Genomic DNA, 21,106 nt, shown 5'->3' with positions numbered 1-21,106 from the left:
AAACACCTCTCTAAGCCTTCCACTAACAGGGCCACCATAGCAGAGGGCTTCATTTCAAGAGCATCATGGGTGCTTGCAGGCGATTTCACTTTGGTAAGAAAACCTGAAATACCATATAGCCTCCTGTTCAAGTCTTTCTTGGAAGACATGCCAGTTGCCATATTTAGCTTGTGACCAGTGCCAAACCCCAAATGTGTTTCTTCCACATGGTATACAGTGATGTCTGCTGTGTTTGGCACAGAAGTCACTTAGTCTCTCTCCCTTGTCAGTGGGATGATTTTTGGAAAAATTGCAGGCCAAAGACAGGGACATTACAGACTTGCCTCCTCGTGTGCACTCTGCTGTTCCTACACAGCAAGGGTGCTGCCCTGTCTTTTTCCTCCCAGCACCCTGCTCTGCCTATGGAAAACCTGGGCATATATTGACACCACTGATGCCTCTGTGGGGAACGGAGATGTAGCATGGAAAAGAGTCTGCCTGGGTAAACAAGAAACTAATGAATCTGGCACACAAAGAAGTCTTGGAAGGAGCAGAGAGAGAACTCTATCAGTTGGAGAAGGTAAACCTGTAGTAGAGAGAAGGGTTCGTCTTCAACTGCCTCTCCCTGCTGCAACCTGTCCTTGAAGATCTGTGCAATAGGGCAGTGGCTAGAGGATTCTGCTGCTATTGTTGTTATTATCATTATTGTCATTATTCTTAATTTAATTTTGCACTGCAGAGAAAACCTGGAGCTGGGTACTAAAATATATACCCTGAAGATCATAATATAGACTCTTAGACAAAATAGAGTCTGAAAATGGCCATTAAAGGTCCAGTATTGGTTAACTGTATCTTTTTTCTTCATCCACTTCTCCTGGCGTGCTGTTATATATATTATTAGGTTGACCTAGGTGACACATTTTTGCCAATTTAAGCCGTTAAGCGTCTTCATTTCTTTTGCTGATGATGTTAAGGACTTGAAAAAAATATAACAATGCTCTGACTGGCTCATTGGACCATTTAATATTCTCCCACCAACTCCAAGTACTGCCTTGCTGAAACTCATCATACATAAGAAAGAATTCCTTCCTTTTAAGTACATACAACCAGTTATATTGCATCTATCCACCCTGTAGTTTGTCAGTTGTGGAAATGGCATGAGAATAAGAAAAAAGGAAGTACCAAGTTGCCTTTTGAGTTTCTTTAGATGTCTTGGATAGATAACATCTAGTCTTCCATTGTTAGTATTTATAAATGTCTTTGCAAATATAAACCACCTCTGCTGACATATCAGTTTGAAATGTTCTTTTGCACTTCTCCACAAAGAAAGGCAGTAGACTGGAAAAGTCCATAAAATCCTCCGTACTGAACAGTGCAAAGCAGTGTCGTAACTTCTGTGCTAGTTGAATCTTTGTCTTACAATCATTTTGCTCGACTTGAATTCATTTTGAACAGATGAATCAAAAATGGGAAAGAAAATGGGGATTTTAATTTTCTTCTTCAAACTTTTGAAAATTCTTAATTACATTTTACAGTGTGAGAGGGCATGTTAATATCCCCTTAGGCATTCCATAAATGCTTTTCCCATTTATCATAAAAAGAAATATGCTTGCTTGTTGGTTGGTTTCTGCATGCACAATGACAGTGAAAGGGTTGTCAGTATTGTACAAAGTTTGCTTCCTTGATGTTTTCCTATATGGCTATGTCTTCTTCTATCATTCCATATATATTTAGGTCTATCTTTGATTATATATTTAAATACATACTATGAAGTGACTTGAAAGGTGACTGGAATCCATTTCTAAACAACAAATGTAAATTTAAGAAATTCTGAGTTCAATCTCTCAAAAATTCCAAGAAATAATTTCTTCTTTCATAAGTAATATTTAAATCCAGATGCTGTCATCAAAGCATGGCTATTCTCTGTCTGCTTAAACCTGGAATCAATCAGGTCTATCAGTCTGTCTACCTATCTATCGATCTAGAGCATACAGTTGAATGTATTTACATGTTTCTAATCTTTAGACATTCTGGAAATATAATAAAAGAAACTACAGGCCCAATTCACCATGAAGTTTAAGTATGTTTTAAAAAGATATAGTATTCTAATATTAATTTTCTAAACAGCATACCAATTTACCAATGTATTTCTGATTTGTGCTTATATTAATTTGCTGAAATATAGGCTTCATTGAAAGGAAATGCATCCTTCCTTTGCTATGGAGTAACTCTGTTATCAGAGCACACAGTGGCATGTGCCTGTTGTGAATGAAGCTTGTTGGGCAAAAAGGCAATTAGTGCTATGTCTGAGTGAATGAGAAAACGAATGTTCATCGGGAAGGGAGGGAGGCAGGGAAGGAGAGAAGGAAGGAAGGAAGGAAGGAAGGAAGGAAGGAAGGAAGGAAGGAAGGAAGGAAGGAAGATCTGCTAGCAGATTCACCAGGTCTGGAAGACATCACCAGAGAACTCTTTACGGCTTAGGACTTCATTTATTTCTAAGAAGGGCTGCTCAGGAGCTTTGTTCAGCAGGAGAGACTGGTCCATTGCAAGCCCTGCCAGGACAGTAGGGTTATGCACAGCTCCTTCATGACACAGAACTACTCCCCAAGGGACTGACAGCCAGAAAGTCAGGCTTTTGTGTCAGAATGCTTCCATAATGTGTCAAATCCAGTACAATGAGCTCATTCTAATGCTTCAGTTAGTCTGAACTAGAAGAAAATGCAGAAACATCAAGCACTAAACTGCAATTGCCAAAAGTACTGCCAAACAAAAGAAAATAGATTTTGGAATCCTTTGGAATGAATTTATGCAAAAAATTATTAGACCTGTACAGTATACTGATATTCTAATGGCAAAATGAGAGATATGCAAGCAAGAGCTTGAGTGTATTTTGAAATGGCAGTTTGTACAATATAGCTAAAGAAGACTTAGAAAAACATATCAGGAACCCGAAGAGCTAAAAAATACTTTTGAGTAAAGATAAGAGGATTGGAACCCAGAAGCTTATTTCCTGGACATTTAGGTTTCAATTGATAATGGTCTGCAGTGAAAAAACAGAAAGACACACAGACAAAAAGTATTGTTAAAGTAGACATAGATTATAAGATATTGTAAGGGGCAAAAAAGGGAAACAGGAGTCGTAACTCAGAACAAAAGCAGTGGTATCCATAAAAATGTTTTCTTTAAAGAAAGTTGGAGAAAAAGAAAGCCAAGAATAAAATCTCCTTCAGACAAAAATTACCTTCACATGAGAAATAAATATTTTTTTTTTTCTGTACTTGGTTTAGGAAATATGTATTTATGTGATCTCACTTTTGCCGTTCAATTATATTTTGTAATTAATAATTTCTGGGATTTAGTGCCAACATTGGCTAGCTGAATGCATGCTGCTTTGCACACTGTGTATATACAAACTCTTCTGGCCTTGAGATAGCTCCATAGATGTTATGTCAGTTTAACAAAGAGGAAATTTGGTTCTGTTACTATTATTATTTGGGATGCCTTTTATTTGTTATCTTTAAAGTGAGAAAACAAAACAGAAGACATTCCTCTTATAGCGTATCAAACAGCCTTTAATTTAAGTGTTCATCTAATGCACTGTCTTCATTTAACAGACAGTTAATTTTAACATGAAAATCAGTGGGAAATATTATTTCCCTCTCAAATGCAACAGTAGCTGAATCCACTACTGAGGAGGGGAGGGGAGAGGAGGGAAGGGGAGGGGGAGAATGAACAGAAAAATATAGGAAAGGATATGTAAAACTCTCTCCACCACAGTAAAATATTGGGCAAACTGAACACCTTTCAGATTTACAGGTCTGAACCCACTGTGGTGAACTGGAGTCTTCCTGGAAGATGGATCAATTCCTTTGGTCAAATTCACCCTTTAGTGAAGTGGTTCAGGGCAAACATACCAGAAAATTTGCCCCACTTAAGGAGAAGGGAGGGGAGGATGTAGGGACACTTGGCCCCAGCAGTTACCTCCTCCAAGTGGCAAGCAGTGGAGTAGCCTTAAACAGGCTACCATGACTTCCGAAGATGATGTACAGCTGAACTGATGCCATTTATATTCTTAAATTTCTACTGCATTGCTCAGAGGCACCTTCTGCCCTTTTAGTAAGCTGGACCTTGTTCTCCTCCATTTTATTCTCTCCATCTTAATCTGACACGTTTGAGTAACTCTCTTACTCCACCTACAGCCCAAGCAATTTAGGTGAGGATTTCAAGTCTAGGAGCACAGTTGTTCCATCACTCTCACCCATGCATCACACTATAACCTCCATTATAAATTTGTGGCATCTTTTAGACCTGTACATGTTAAACAGACTCAATTAAAGTAACTTAAAGTGCACACTATAACATTTTATTAAAGATGTAACTATAAGAAGGCTCTGGAGATACTGTATAGCACTTTCCAGTAGCTAATGGGACAACAAGAAAGGTGGAGAGGGACTTTTTGCAAGGGCATATAGTGATAAGATAAGAGGTAATGGATTTGAACTGACAGAGGGCAGGTTTAGATTAGATGTTAGGAAAAAAATTGTTTACTGTGAGGGTGGTGAGACACTGGAACAGGTTACCCAGAGAAATTGTGCATGCCCCATCCCTGGAAGTGTTCAAAGTCAAGCTGGATGGGGCTTTGAACAACCTGGTAAAGCGGAAGGTGTCCCTGCCCATGGCAGGGGATTGAAACCGGATGATCTTTAAGGTCCCTTCAAACCCAAACCATTCTATGAAATAGAATAATGCTGGAAACTTGTTGATATATATAAACCATAAACTTGCCACTAAATTAGCTTTGTTATTAAGCACCTTCTCTGCTGACAAGGTGATCTTGGAATCATAGAATGGTTTGGGTTGAAAGGGACCTTAAATGAATGTACTCTATTATGTATAGCTGCTGACCAAATTATGAAAAGATATCTTGAGAAAGAAGCAATTTGCATTACAAGTCTAAGGCAAGAAACATCATATGAATTGTAGTGAGAATAAAATATGGGGTTCCAAAAGGAAAAGAAATAACATTATACCATGGTAACAGAGATTGGACAGCAAGTATGTATTATTTGAGAACCACTATGTGACAATGTAGTTAAAGACTCTTGTGAGATAACATGCAAAATAACTAACCAAATTAGTTTCATGTATGGTCTTCATCTTCCAAAGTTTGATTTTTGTGTGCTCAGCACTCTTTGAATAATACTGTAATGCATGCTGCAGTCTTTTCTTGAAATCTGGGGTATATATCAGTAAAACCTAATTTCCTAAAGGCAATTTTATACTTACCACGTACATTTAAGAGTTTGAAGACAGATTTTTCAGCTGTCCATATGACTTCTTCTGTTTAATTAATGAACTTAAAGGGACTATATTTAGTCACATAGCTTAACGTAACACTGCCCTATCACAGTCTCACTGCCATTCCTATTAAGATATTCTACCAACGTGGTTGAACTACCTCACTCTTCTATTTTAAGAAGGGAGAAGGCATGCTTATAAAATATTCCAGAGGTTTAAAAAAAAAAATTAAAATGTGAAGAGATCACTTAGTTGCTCATTCTGTACGGTTAGAGGTGCAAGAGGACAGAGAGGGCAGAAGGGCCAAGGGCAGGCGGCAAATGCCTCCCCACCCAGCCAACAGCCCAAGCCCTATGACTCCCGTGTGACTCCCAGAGGCAAGAGGCTGGTGGCCGTCCGTGAGCGGGTAGCTAGCGTACACTTGCATCCCCCGCGGGGCTCTGAGAGCGACGGCTGCCGCGGACCGCCCTGAGGGGGTCTGTGCTCCTCGGCGGTGAGCGGCCGCCGGCTCCGCCCGGGACGGCCGCTCCCGGCCTCGGCCGCTCGCTGTCCGAGTTAGGAACTGCCAGCGGGGCCAGTTCTGCTCCCGAAACACGCGGGCGAGCTGTGTGTGAGGAGCGGCCGCGCTCCGCGTGCAGCCGCGGCTGTGGGGAAAGGGGCGGGGAACAGTGAAAGGCATCGTGAGTTCGCCTAGTGAATTTTACGCCTAAAACACGATTTCTCCAGGTGGTGGAATAAAACGGTGTCTCCTCACCTTCCCCCGAACGCCTCTGAGGCAGCGTGAGTCACAGCACAATCCGAGAGCTGCACCTCGCAACCGCGTTTCACAAAGTTAGGGAGCGGCGGCGGCGCTTCCTACGGGACGGCCGGGACAGCGGGGAGGGGCTCAGCGGGACTCGCCGGGCCGGGGGCTCAGCGCGGCCACGCAGTGTGGCCCGTGGCTCCCGCTCCGTCGGCCGGGTGTTACGGCTGGGCATCGCTGCCGGGGCCGGCCCCCTGTCACCGCTCCGGGGCGGCGGCGGCAGCGGCTTCCCCCGGTCCGAGGATCCCCGCTCGCAGCGAGAAGCCCAGGGGTGGGGGGAGGCAGCCCTCCTGTCCGCCCCGTCCGCATCCACCCGCGTCCCGCCACTCCACCCCGCGCCGGCGGGGCAGAGGCAACACAAACTGCTGCGAGGGCACTGGAGATCGACAGTAGAGCCGGCGGCAGGGCCGCGACCTTCTGCTCCTGCGGCCCCGGCCCCGGGGGGTGCCGGCCACACCTCACCCCGCCCCGTTCCCTCGCCGACCCGCTCCCTCGCCGCCGCCGCGCCCACCTCCCCGGGCCGGGCGGCAAAACCACTGCCTCCCCTCGCCGCCGCAGGGCCGTGCTCCGCACCCTCGGGACAACGCCGAGCCCTCCCCTCCCGGCCGCCGAGCGCCCCCTTCCCCGCCCCTGCGCCAGTGCCGGTGCCGGTGCCGGGCGGGGGGCGGCGGCAGCGAGGGAAGAGGGATGAGGTCATCCTCTTTCCCGGCGTCAGTCAGCTGGGTGGTGGCGGCGGCGGGTGCGGGCGGAGGCGGGCGGGGAGGCGGGTGCGGGATGCGCTGCTCCGGGCAGCGCAGCCCTGCCTGCTTCGGGCTCGAGCGGAGCGCGGCGGCGGCCCCGGCACCGCCGGCCCCCGCGGAGGCGGTGGCGGGGCGGGCGGGCTGAGCGCGGCTCCCCGCAGACAGGCGGCGCTGCGGACGCGGCCGCCGCGGAGGAGCCGCCCGCGGGCGCGCAGCCCGGCGCGGAGCGGGGACAGGGGACGCGGGGAGCGGCGGGTCCGCGGCGGCGGAGGGCGGGAGGCAAGAGTCAGGAGGCGAAGGAGGAGGAGCAGGCGGAGACGCGGGATAAAGGAGCGCTCGCTGCTCCCTCTCGCTCTCCGGCGGGGCTGAGGGAGGCATCATGGCCGCGAAGTCGGACGGGCGGCGGAAGATGAAGAAGGGCGGCGAGGTGGCGTTCACGCCGCTGCAGAACTCCGAGCACTCGGGCTCCGTGCAGGCGCTGGCCCCGGGGCTGCCCACCGGCTCCGGGCCGGGCGGCGGCAGCGACGACGACGAGGCGCCCGGGGGCGGGTGCTGCAGCAGCGGCGGCAGCAGGGACGGCTCGGGCGGCGGCTCCCGGTGCTGCTGCTGCTGCGGCGGCGGCAGAGGAGGAGACGGCGGAGGGGGCGGCGGCGGGGGCTCCCGGGGCTCGGGCGGGGGCTCGTCCTCCTTGTGCTTGCGACTGGGCAGGGAGCAGCGGCGCTACTCGCTGTGGGACTGCCTCTGGATCCTGGCCGCCCTGGCCGTGTACTTCGCGGACGTGGGCACCGACATCTGGCTGGCGGTCGACTACTACCTGCGGGGCCAGCGCTGGTGGTTCGGGCTCACCCTATTCTTCGTGCTGCTGGGCTCCCTCTCTGTGCAGGTCTTCAGCTTCCGCTGGTTCGCGCACGACTTCAGCACCGAAGACAGCGCCGCCGCCGCCGCCGCCGCCGGGCACTGCCCCGCCGCCGAGAGCAAGCTGCTGGTGAGCAGCAGCTCCGCGGCCGCGGACATCGACGCCGCTCGCCCCAGCACGCCGCAGCGACAGGCGTCCACCGCCAGCAAGGGCAACGCCACCAACAGCAGCAGCAACAGCAGCAGCAACGCCGCCGGCAGCGGCGCCGCCGGTCCCCGCGCCAGCGGCGGCCGGTCCGCGTCCTGCGCCTTCTGCATCTGGCTCCTGCAGTCGCTCGTCCACATCCTGCAGCTGGGGCAGGTCTGGAGGTGAGGAGCCGGGCGAGGGCGGTGCGGGGGCCGGGGCCTGAGCCCCTCGCCATGGGGGAGCGCTCCCGGCCGCGTGCGGGACCGCGCCTGGCGAGCGCCGCCTGCCCCACCTCGGGGTCCCTCTTCGGGACCCGCCGGGCCGTCGGGGGCTCGGGGTGGCCGGGCCCCCCCGAGGCTGTGAGCGGCCCCGGGCGCGGCGTCTCCCACTCCGCTGAGGGGAGCCCCGCCGTGTCCCTGAGCGCCCTGTGCCGCACGGGCGGCCGCCGCGCGGGGAGGCGCCCGGCTGCCTCCCGCCCGCGCAGCGCCAGGTGCCCTGAACCTCCTGGGAAACTTGCGCCGGGGGCTCGTAAAATAAAAGAACCGATAGGGGAAAGGGGCCATACCCCCGTAATGCTCGTCTCCTGGTGTCCTCACATGTGGCCAGGACACCGCTGCCGCCAGCAGGGAACTTCACTGACAGTGAAGAGTTACTTTCTGGTAACACCCCGGTGCTGTTTTATGAGATTTACACATATGCTGCGAGCAGTCATCTCCTTGCTATGCATACCCGTTTTCTATATATGTGATGTATTAAAGGAATGTCTTCTAAATCAAACTTCTGAGTAGCAGTTCTCAAAACCACCCGCAAGCGACACACACTGCGTTATGGGAAGGATGTGCTGAAGTAGGTTGTGGAAGGCGCTTACTGAGGAAGGAGATGACATCATAGTTTTCAAAAGTAAACTTTTCCTTCAATTTGAGCAAATTTGCAGGAAAGATTCATATGGAGGCTGAATGCCTTGCAAATACATTTAGTGCTACCTGAAAAGTACAGGGTTCAGAAGGCATGGTGTATAAATAGCTAAAACTTTCACATAAAATTTTGGAAGACAGATGCTGTGTTGAAGAAGGTCATGCAGTGGGGCAAGTGCACTAAAGCAACAGCTGAAAATACCTTTGGGGTTTCTTGTCTGATGGATGAAAAGAAATTCTGTCATCGTTCTGTTTTGGAAACAGTGGTTTGTTTTTTTTTTTCCAATTATTTCATTAGAGAGTTTAATTTGTTGCTATTCCAAAGTTCTAAGGCTGAAGTTTTTAATATCTGTCTCATCCCTTTGAACAAAGACTGGCTTTTGCTCTGTATTAATGGAGTATCTGGTACTGCTCAGTTCCACTTGTGGCCCTTAAGCATCAAGGCGTCCAAGTGCTGCTAGATAATTGATCGAAGACCTTAGGATGCCATAACTGTCTTTCACTTTCCAGAGTATTTTGTTCATTGTGATAAATACAATTTTCTAAACTTGTGAAACTAACTCAAAGTTACAGGTGTGCTCAATACGAACTTGAGAGGGAAGCAGAAATTTGAACAAAAAGTGATACTTTGTTTTGGATCTTGATTGGTTATATGCTCATTTATGCTGTACCTCCACAGCTGAACACAGGTTAACACAAGTTAAATTTAGGACTTTGTGAGTGAGATGGTTTTTATGTAATGTTTAGTCCCCAACCTGCAGAGACAGAAAAGTAGGTACCATGGCTCAAATTGTATGTAGAAATTCATGTTGATACTGACCCATATAGAAGACAAAACTGTGGATCGTGCTGAGTGACAGAGAAGAGAGTTTTATAAGGTCTAGTGTCATGTGGAAAATACAAAGAGTAGGGAGGGCTGTGGGTGGAGCAGGGTGGGATCTGATACTGTGCAGCACTTCTGTCAGATGAGGTGTCTGGGATTTTGAGCTCTCTAGCTGCTTGCTTTTTGATGAAGAACAGTCTTTTTTAAAATCCAATTTTCTTCTTGGAAGAGCACCTAGTCCTCTGTATTTAAAGCTAGCTGAGTCTCTTTTGATCATATGTAGCTTTTATTTGTGTTTTATATGCAGCAACGTCAGACTACCAGAATATTAGACTGATGAGGGAAGTTAGGACATTATTTATGGTTTAGCCTTTTTATAGTGATGCCTTTTTTTTCCTCAGTGAAACAGAGCCATAGAATTTTTTGTCTGTCAGTAACTTTGTAGTATCTATTTGCAGTTTTCCACAAACATACAAATATATATGGTCGCTTGTATGCAGTGTTGCATATCAGCACTTCATAATTTATTAAAGTGACTTCATTTTAATTCCCTGCATACATTCCCGATAAGGGAGAGCCTTTGGAGACGTCTACAACTAATAATCAGCACCAAAGAGGAGAGGTCACATCAAACCCTGAGAAACTCTGTACATAAGCATGGCATCAGAACTAACATGATCTGTGGAAATTTTCTGGAAAATAGAGTGTCTATTTAGACACTTAATAGTTCAGAACTTTTTCTCTGCAGTGTAACACTAGCACTGTCTTGAGCAAATAATTCAAGCTATTTAGGCTGAAGGAGAATCTGAAATGTTTTCCAGTTGCCGGTATTTGGAGACTAACTCCTTCTTTGACACAGCTGAACAGACTGTGCTGGCTGTGTGAGCACCACAAGTGCACATGTGCTGGGGTCACCATCCCCCCAGTCGACAAAACGCATGTTACCCTTTGTTCTGTGCTTCTCACTTTGTTTCCTCTCAACTTTCAGTTTTTCCCTTCTCTTTTTCTTTTGGCCCTGGTTAAAACTCCCATATGTCTGCATTTTAGTTTTCTGTTACTTATTGCATTGAATTTCCTTCAGCAAAAATGACAGTAAGATGCCCGTTGTTTCTCTGTTGACAAGGAGCCCTAGGTATAAGTTCCTTGGTTTTGTGTAAGGGCAAGGATAGTTTGCTGATTCCTGATTCTCAAGATACTGAAACTGGTGCTCATTCTGTTTTTATGTGGTGTTTGTTGTCTTTTGTCTCCTATTTAAAATGTCCCATTACCAAAGATTTTTAGGGGAGCTGTGTCAACTGCTTAGTTAAGGAAGCTATTCTGAGGAGTGGGGGGTACAACTGACAATACCAACATTCTTAATTTTCTTGCATTAAATTAAAAACAAACAAACAAACAAACAAACAAACAAAAACAAAACTTGTAAAAATGTGGTTTTACTAATTAGTTCTGTCAGGATGACTTTTAACAATTTCAAAGCTTTTCCTTTGAGATTAATTTTTTGTTTACAAATATACTGAAAGCCAGATCATTTAAAATGATTATGTGTTAATTTTAACTAGAATGTGATAATGGGAAATGAATGAGCTCTTTAATGTGGCATGGAACAATGCTGGAAATAGGCAATCTAAAATTACTAAAACAGTTTTTATTCCTAGAATGTAAAGAAGGGGAGCTCCAGGAGCAGCACAGCTGCCAGTCAGTTCTGAATAAAAATGTAATTTTTTTTTCTTTTGAAATCAGTATAGCTTTTTTCTTTTCCCCACAAACTTTAGAATATTGAATTCCTCCTTTCTGAAGGATAAACATATAATTTACTTTTTCTCTGGAGGTCGGATGTTCATGAGCTTCCTGATAATAGTGTCCTGTTAAAGTACCAGTGAAGTCTCTGAGGACCTCCTTGCCACAGCAAAGTGCAGCTACTAGGCCTTTGTTGGCAGCTAATTTCATGTTAAAATATGATCATTGATGGGATTTTGCCTTCAGAGATAGATACAGACACATTTCTTTACCAATAATTCTGCTTTTAACCAATATATGGGCATAGAAGCCATGCTATGGAGCCCTGTTTTCCCAAGTATGTGCTGTGAGAGACCTGGCTGATTGTTAGTAGAATCTGGGGAGTACAAGGAAGATGTAATGCATGGGTTCTTTGTATTCCATTGAAAAGAAAAAATGAAAGCAGGTGATTTAATTTATAGTCTATAAGGACTACGTAGAGGAATATGGGCCAGTAAAATTCAGATAAACTATTGCCCTTTGAGCTGGCATGAGAGTATCTAACCACTGCCCTTGAGCATCCCTTTGATTCACTAAGCTTCCCAGGCTTAGCCATGGCTTTCAGATTTTGCAGTGGGTAGCAGGACTTGGTGACTGGATGTAAGAGATAGTAGCATTCACTTGGTGTCTGTGAAGCTAGTTCATTTCCTTAAAAAAATTTTCTCTGGCTGAGGTTTCTTTGGGCTGGCAGGATTGGATAGCAATGCTCCTGAAGCTGGGAAAAGGCGTCCTGAGACCCAACCCTGGGGGGAGTGTGGATTGTAGGAAATTGGGTGGGTGAGAGGAGGAGACTGGAAGACTGCTGGCACCCAACTTGTGGTGTCTGGAAAGCAAGAAGACAATTATTGTGCCTTGAAGCTGGGTGATGTGAGCAGCCTGCCTTGGTTCTTGGAGGTTCCCACAGTGTCTGTCATTTGTCTGAAAGGCTGCAGTTGAAGTCCCTGAAAGGGAACTGTCAAGTTTCTGTAACCAACAATGTCAGAGGAAAGGTGAATCATTGGAAAGAGGAGGTCTGGAAATTACCCTTTAAAATTATTTCTGGATAGCTAAAATAATACTGAGATGATTAAGTACATCCCTCTCAACAGAGTGAGGGGTTTTGAGATTTCCTAGCTGTGTGGGAATCCACCTGAAGAAGGAAGAGACACCAAGTTAATTGCAGGCCCTTCCAGGTGGTATTTTCCAGGACAAGTGTCTGTTCCAAACTGGGTCTAGTTGCCTGACAAGTGATGCTATGGTTTAGTGATGCTATGCTATATCTGTTTATGTGTATTAATAAGAAACCATTATTTTGCTTCTCCTTCCTGGTTCTTATTTGGAAAAAAAAAATCCTTGGAGCAAGGTTGCAGAGGTGATACTGGATTCTGAGACCAGAGTGAGTTGCAATTTCTCTGCTGCCCTGCGGAAGCATTTATCACAGGTCTGGGTCATCTGCCAAAGAAATTTCATTGCCTGTGTTCATGAGCTTCACCTCTTCAACAACTTTATGCTCTTAGAATTAGGAAAAAAAAAAAAGGAAAACGGTGCCTGCCTTGTATACTGTTCTGTATATGAGAAATCCTTACAGCTTCATCAGGTGCTCACTATTAAGCATGACTGGACCCCTAAGATGGAACTGGGAGCAAGGTAGTTCAAATTAAGAAAAACGTCATCAGTCTTAGCTCGACTCCAAACTTAAATAAGTTCATTTGGTTTTGCACTTTTGCTCTACACAGTAGTTTTGACACTTACTGCAGTAGTAGTGTAGGAGTTCGGTGTAGTTACGTGGTCAATAATTCCAGCTGCCATTGGACTTCACACTAAGATGTGATAATATCTCGATCTGACACCAGTTTTTCTTACTGTTTTGAAATCTGTCAGATAATTTGTCACATGGAGTCCAAATTTATGAATCATAGCCATTTCCTAGACAAGATTATTGCATATCCTCCCCATCTGTCTCTTAGTGTGGTGAAATGCTACCACTCAGTAACACCATATTTCTTTTATTGAGTTACTGCAGTGCTTGAGTTAAAGTCCTACTGGTTAACTATTTTGCTTGCTGTGTCTTTAGGTCTCAGGAAGGTGATGGGCTCCCAGAAATAGCAATTAAAGTTTTCTTTTTTTCCCTCTCAGCAGGATTAGAAGGGGCAGCCCACCCTGTGAGTGACCTGACCATATTTAGTTTTGCTTCTACATTCAGCAGAATAAATATTCAAAATATTTTCTTTTTCTTTTTTTTCCTTCTTTTTCTGAAGACAGTGGTATGCAGATGAAGTCTGTGCCTTTCATATTTTTTTAGAAACACAAAAGTGAAGTTTTATTATGTTCTTAAAAATCTCTTACAAGTCTGCATACAAATCAGATTTGGTATTCAGTTTATTCTAATAACCTTAGCTATGTGTAAAAGATGCTGATGTACTTTAGAAGAAAGATACTATACTTTAATAATTAACAAGAATTCTCTCTGTAGAGAATATTTATCAGTTACATAAGTTTTCAGATTTTCAAAGGACTGCTTAAGCACTAAGATTTCTGATCGCTCAATAAGTCTAGTAGGAAAACTAATATTTTATACACAGAATGCTTTCTAGAAACTTATGTATGAGAAGGATTTATATTTGGCTTTTTTCCAAAAAAGTGGAAAATCTGTATGATTTCAAGGGTTTGTGTTTCAGAGGATTTCATGTCACCATGTGTAGTTATTATTCAAGAGTCCTTCAACACTATGCAGGAATGAATATATGAACATACCATGAATTCAGAGAAATGCTTCACATTATAATTTGTCTGTATATGTTGTAAAATTGCAACCAAATCGATGTGTTGGTTCTTTTTTGGGTTTTTTGGCTTTGTGGTTTTTGGTTTTTTTTCGGTTGGTTGGTTGATTTTTTAAAATTTCTGTTACGTACATCAGGAAAAGTATTTATTGCTGAAAGGTCAGTTTGCATGTCCACATCTCCTGTGGGAAGGGAAAAAAAGTGTGACATCATCATCTATAGCCTCAGTTATCCTGCTTCATTCTTCAGGTTATTTACATCAAAGTTTAACTTGTTCAGAGGAGTACTCCCCTTGTCAGCTGCTTAGTCCTTAATATTTGTCCATAAGGACTGACTTGACCACGAAGATACAAAAGTTCTAGTAAAATTAAAATAAAATCAATACCTATGTCACTTGTAACAGTATTACCTCATTCTTCTGTCTCTCTGTTCCAATTAAGTAGCTTTTAATGTAAGGCAGATAAATCACATAGTGACTTATATTTTCAGTAAACAGGTTGTTTGGAAGGAATTTATCAGGCACAGACAAAATCAATAGCTCTTTTACTTGCATTTCAAGAGGAAATTTGTGGTTACTAAAGTATATTTACAAAGTGGTGCCATTTTTGTCCATTTTAGTACAGCTACCAGGTGTATACATTGCGTCAAGCGGACATATAGGAGTGGAAGTAGCAAACAGGCTATAAAAAGAACTGGTTTGATTTGCTTGATTTTTAAAATGAAAGGAGGATGATATAAAAGAGAACATGAGGGAGAATTGAGTGAGCCTGTAGAAAAGGAGTCAGGTTCTGAAAAGGCATGGGAATGCCAGTTAACCCTCCTAACTACGTACCTCACTCCAGTTTATTTCCCTTTCGCCATTGACCAAAGAGGGATTATTTGAATAATTTTCTAAGAGACTGCTTGAGAAACTGTAGAAGGAGGCAGAAAAACAGAAGATTTGTATGTCTGGGCAAACTCAGAGCAAAAAATGTTAGATACACAGAGAAAATGCTAGATAAACTCTGATTGCAGTGAGTAATCATCTGAACAATGATAAATACAAATGTAAGGTATCAGTGTGGCACCAGCTGACAGTGAAGAGAGTGCTCTGAAACATCTTTTCATACATTTTAGAATTAAAAAATAATAAGTCTTGGGTATATATTTTTCCAGGAGATTTTACCTGAATTTTCTGGCAACAATAACATAAATTATCATGTCCCCATAGGCTCTGATTGCTGAAGTGGTTTTTTATCACTCTCCTTCTCATTCTGTTTACCTGCCTGAATGGCTGAAATGGGTTATAATGTATTTTTTCTCCCAAGATAAAATAATTGCTATATTATGTTATTATTTTCATTACTTTTCCTTTGACAACAAGCTGGTGCTGTTCAGCATGTTTATGGTATAAGATTTGTATGGCAAGCCATATAAATCTTTTTGATTGGCAGAGATAATCAGTGGGGGTGGTTAATGCTATCAGTTACAAATTATTTGATGTCATGAGTTGGAGCCCGTGGAGCATGACTGTCTTGTGGGATGTCTTCAAAGGAAGTTTGGCAGCCAGTGATGTGACAGCAAAAGTAACTACTTTTTGTTCATCTAAAATTGGAAGGTGTGACTTAGACAAGACTAATGTACAAAGGATGGTACCAGCTGGTTTAGAGAAAGATGCAGATGTTTTATGGTGAATAAAAAGTGAATTAACCTACAGATGGAAGGACAGTTTTCCTTGTTTCTCTCAGCTGTTATATATCAGATTGATTTCTGCCCTTAAGAATGAAGGTTAACATTGCCACAGTTTTCCACTTTACCCTCTTTAATGGGATGTTCTCATGTAAACATCTGATCTTTTCTAGGATCCTAGCAATTTCTTTGAGTGGTATTTTTCCATGTATAGTGCATGGGATCAGTAGATTACTTCTGGCAGGTCCAAGGAAAATACCTTTAAGTATCAAGCACTAGCCTTCAGCTATCTATAGAGAGATCTGTACATGCATAGAAAGCAACAAAAAGCCACTGTGCTGATATTTTCACCATTTGCTTGTGTGGAAAAATAAGCTTTGTCATTATAAATGCATGGGGGTTTTATCTAAAAGAAGAGTATAGATGGAGTTGTGTATCTTATTTTTCTTCAACCCTAGTCTTTATATGCTGAGTTTATATGGAAATTCTTCTGTGAGCCAGATCTAAAATAGGACTTAGATCTGCAAAGCAGAATTTAGATAGTCTTTGGACATATAGAGTATGTCCAAAATATGACCTAGAAAATATGACCTAGAAAATTGGGCTCAACAGACTTGTTAGGAAGGTTTTTTTACTGTGAGGGTGACAGAGCACTGGAACAGGCTACCCAGAGAGATTGTGGAGTCTCCTTCTCTGGAATTATTTAAAACATGCCTGAACATAATCCTGTGCAGGATTGCACAGGATTGTCGATGAACTTGTTTTGGCAGGGGGCTTGGACTACATGATCTCCAGAGGTCCTTTCAAACCCTAACTACTCTGTTATTCTGTAATTCTGTAATTCTGTGTGAAGTTTCTTAAGGAACTTAAACATAATGGACCATAATGCTCAACTTGAAAGTTTCCTAGAGGTTTGCATTTTGGCTGTGTTCAGAACCTCCCCAGCACACACAGCCTGAGTTCCTCTTTCTTATTTAAGCCCATTGCAAACCAGATGCTAGGCTGCAGTGACACCAAAATCCCATAGTGGATTCAGTTGGCAAGCATTGTTTATACCTACTTTATGAGCAATGATGAGCTTAGATCCCTGGCAAATATTGCTGACTCTGCTTTGGTTTATAGTACTGGAGAAATGTCCCTTGCGATTAGAGTATTTGCTCAGATTTTAGGAGATCTGAGTCCACTGCCCTTTCCAGCTGTGAGGGGTCAGATCTTGTCTCCCTGAGTGGTTTCTGCAGTGATGCCTAGGCTAGGCTGGATGGGGACATTTTACTACCCTTCCTGCTGGAGCTGTGACATAACACTGACAGAAATGTCATGTTTGTGAGGCTAGAGAGGAAAGCTTAATACTTAGGGACTTCTGATGAGACCAAATACAGGTCTCCCTGTCTCTCTTCTTTACTGCTTAATTAATTCTTTTTCAGCCTTTTCCCACCTTTTAACCTTCTCTCTCTCTTATCCTGGAAGTATAGCACCAGTATTTCCATTTACAAACATTCATCCTTCATATATAGTATAACCACAAATAGCACCATAATACAGATCTACATGAAATGCCTGCTTAGCTTATGGGAGTAGCTCTAGATGAACTGAATTAGCTGAAGGATTGGTTTATTAATTTTTTCATCATCTTTCCCTGTCTTTGATGTGTCCATCCAGTAGTTGTTTCACACTTTTGCTCTGTTGTCTGTTGCAAAAGTGAATAAGTAGTAATTTAAAAATTGCAATTTAAAAATGGCTTGAGTTCCTGGTTCTTGCTCTGAGTTTATTTCCTGATAACATTTTTGTAGTTTATTTTATCAACATAAGCAGCAGTGTTGTGGATGAAATGGAACCCTATCTTCATGCTCCGGTGTCTTGTTTCCCAATTTGCTGCTAGTTTCACAGCGAGTGTAGTCCAGCTTTTCAGTATGAATAATTTTGGTTGTCTTTTGGTTGCCTTTAATCTGAGTTTCAGAAATGAAAAACTGCATCTCCATTTTCTTTTAATTGGAGTGGAGCTCATTATCTTTTTTTTTTTTTCTTGAAAGGAAAAGAGGATTTAAAATGGCTCAGTCTGGGCAGTCAAAAGCAGTGCATACTTCTGAAGATGTTTTCTTTTTGTTATTTAGTACGTATTTGCAATCTAGTTGTTATATGGATATTATGAAGCTTAATTTCTGTAATATACATTGAGATACTCAGAAGGAAATTCATCTAGGTAGAAACAATTCAAAACCAATTATCAGTTCAATGTGTCTGTCAAAACAAGTTTTAAGTTAAGCATGTTGAAAACATGAACATCTCTCTATAATGGACATTATTGGGCTTTTAAAGAAAGATTTTAGTATTTTAAGGATTTCTTTCCACAAGGGTTTATGCTTATTACAACCCTAATATGTTATACAGGTTAAAAAATTCTGTCCTTTACCCTATTTCCTTCACCTACTAATTTTGCTGCTTCAAGTTAGCTCACACCTATTCCCTTATGCTGTTTTCCTTATTTGTTAGTATACTTTACCATCTGGATCCAATATACCATGAGAAAAAAATGGCTTAGGTAACAAGAGCTGGGAATTTTTCTAAACAAAGTGCAGGTGCTAGAATCAACTTCAATCCAGAGCTTACAAGCACTGGACATTTCAGCTCCAAAACCAATTAGTTATATGGGTCACAGCAGACAGATAGGCTGAGGGTAGAATATTTCCAGTAGTAATGGTCAAACCTACATTCAAAACAGAATTCTTGGAAAAAAACATAAATGTAAACAGAGTTCATAGTATATTAAACAAAGTATATTAAACAAAGATGTTCTGTAAGTAAAGACTGGGTAATTACGGATTTACCCAAGTGAAGCCAAATACAGTGCGGAGGATAATTAATGTGGCTGAGAGAACTCAATAATAATGTCTTTGAACTTTTACAATAGTGTGTTAATGCATGTGTCTAAAGGAGGGATTGCATTTACAGTCAAGAATTTTTGTTAGCGATTTTTACTACACAGGTGAATTAAGAACTCATGATGAGAGATTATGAAAATTACCTTACTGAACTAAGAGCCATGTTTGGCCCTTGTGTGCTATTCATTATTTTATTCTATTTATAAAATATAAGATTTTGGAGATGTACATTTTTCTATAACTTGTCTTCGTTCTGTTTGTGTCACTTCTATGACGTAGCTACTCCGTTAATAATCCAATTGAGTTAGAAAAATAATGAGTTATTGGGAGTGTTCTCTGCATGGTCAGACTAAATCAAGAGGGCTGCTGAGAAAACTAGCAAAAGATGCTAAACAAGTCATCCCACCATCAGTCCCTAAGTTCATCTCTGAAGAGACTGACTCAGCCCCTTGTACAGCCTACTGGTGTGTTTGGAGAAGCAGAGACCTGAGAAGGCTCTAGTTGAAATGGACTCATTCGCTTGAACCTGGACTCATATGCTATCATGTAGACTGAGAATTTTGTGAGTTTGTGGGTGCTTTACACTCATCAGTATAGAAGTATAGCCCCTCTAGAGAGAGAATGCTGGCCTCACAACCAGCCTGTGATTTCGTGTGGGTCTTGCCTCAGACAGCCCAGAGCAGGTGTTTAACAGCTTCCAGCCTCACCTTTGTTGGTAAGGTGGCAAGCTGTTTGGAAGAAGATTCTCCTTCTGTTCCTTGGAAAACTTCATAGCACAGCAGGAGAATGACGTTGTGTGCAGGTTTGGAGATATTCTGTAACAGAAGTAATGAGGAGTTGCTGCTACTTGTGGTTTAAGAGCATGTTTAAAATAGAGGAGTATTTTTGAGCAGGTGCCATTCCTAACTCATCCCAAAATCAATTCCAGACCTGGACTCAGTCCTTCTTCTTGAGTCTATCTATTCTCACAGTGCCCATATCTTTATTACACGATGTGTGCAGCCTCACAAAGTCAACCTTCCATGATAAGAGTCAGAATTTTTCTACAGGTCTAGCATCTTTTAATATGACAGGCTTGTGGAATACCATACTGCTTCAGAATTCATGTTAAGAAGTTGTTATCAATAATTTTTATGATGTTTTACAAATGAGAGAGTCATATAACAAAAAAAAATTAAATTATACGTCCATACATTTCTGTTTGTTAAGTGTCAGGTACTGATTGACTTTCTTGAAGTGCAGAAGGTATTGTATAGGAAGAACATTTTGAAAATTTTGACTGTCAGAAAAATTAAGTATATTTCAGCAGTGACATAAAAAATGTTCCTAATAGATGGCCTAAGTAGGAAATAGAAGTGTATTACAACAAAAAAAGTAAAATTTCCATTTTTTAATGTAATGCTATGTCTTAAAGGATTTTAAATTTCCATAAAATGATTAATTGAGCTTTGAAACAATTGCTGTTTAAATTATCAACGTGTAATAACACAGGATGTTTTCAATAGCTCAGCAAAACCTATATTGCTAGTTTTTAATTTTATACCAGCACCTAAGGAGGAAAGATGGCCAGTAGCTTTACTTGACAGCTAGCACTAATATAGGAGTCCAACTTAAAAGGACACTGTTCATAACCATCATCATAAAAAACCCTTGCAAGTATTCTTTTGAAGTTCACTTATGAATTCGGTTGACTGTATTAATGACTTGTACTGATTTTTTGAGCTTGAGCTTTATTAGTGCAAATACTTATGGAAGGTGTATTTTAAGCCTGAGTGCCAGAATATTAATCAAAACCTTAATTACATATTTAGTAGTAATATTCACAATTCATATGGGTCTTACTTAATTTCATTACTCATCCAATCAAGGATCAGAAGAAATGACATAAGATTTAAATAGCAAATTGTTTTGGATATTTCTAATTAGTAGGCACAAAGGATTGGTTATTAAAGAAATTAATTTTGGCACCTTGAAATAAGAAGAAACTCAACATTCAAATCTGTTCACAGAGAATTTATAAAATGTTTTTATGCATGCTTAATGTATATAAAGTATTTGCAAATAAATAAACATTAGAAATATCATAGAAATATGTCTTCTAATGGCATGTCATAAATCATTCTTTGGAGAATTCTTCATGAATAACAACCTTAATAGTCATAGGGAAGGAAAAAGGAAGACAGCAGGATTATTTGTGTTGATTTCCAGTAATTGTTTTGGGTTCAATTATTGCCGTTGTCACTCAAGATGTACTTTATTGTGAGAATATTTTGGCCACAGAAATTCTAATTTGGTTAAAATGGAGAATGAGTCACATTGGATTTATTTTACTATGCGGGGGTCTGCCACTGCTTCATCTGTGCTTTCACTTCCCCATCCTCAAAAACCTGTGAAGTCTCTTTTTGAGGGGACAAGTCTTTGAAAAC

At 42.5% G+C, this 21,106-nt stretch overlaps 1 protein-coding gene across 1 annotated transcript in view; it reads left to right on the top strand.

The window, feature by feature from the left end:
- The first annotated feature begins 7,095 nt into the window (after positions 1–7,095).
- The window catches only part of XKR4 (XK related 4), a 218,857-nt gene continuing 204,846 nt past the window's right edge, over positions 7,096–21,106 (top strand). Inside the window, exon 1 of the mRNA XM_027749023.2 lies at positions 7,096–8,043. Coding sequence (XP_027604824.1) covers positions 7,199–8,043 — 845 coding nt within the window. The 5' untranslated portion in view covers positions 7,096–7,198. The remainder of the gene's footprint in view (positions 8,044–21,106) is intronic.

Source organism: Pipra filicauda, unplaced genomic scaffold (genome assembly GCF_003945595.2).
Source record: "Pipra filicauda isolate LSUMZ 115617 unplaced genomic scaffold, ASM394559v2 scaffold81_size6448238_pilon, whole genome shotgun sequence".
NCBI classification, from domain to species: domain Eukaryota; kingdom Metazoa; phylum Chordata; class Aves; order Passeriformes; family Pipridae; genus Pipra; species Pipra filicauda.
This window is presented reverse-complemented; position numbering and strand designations above follow the sequence as displayed.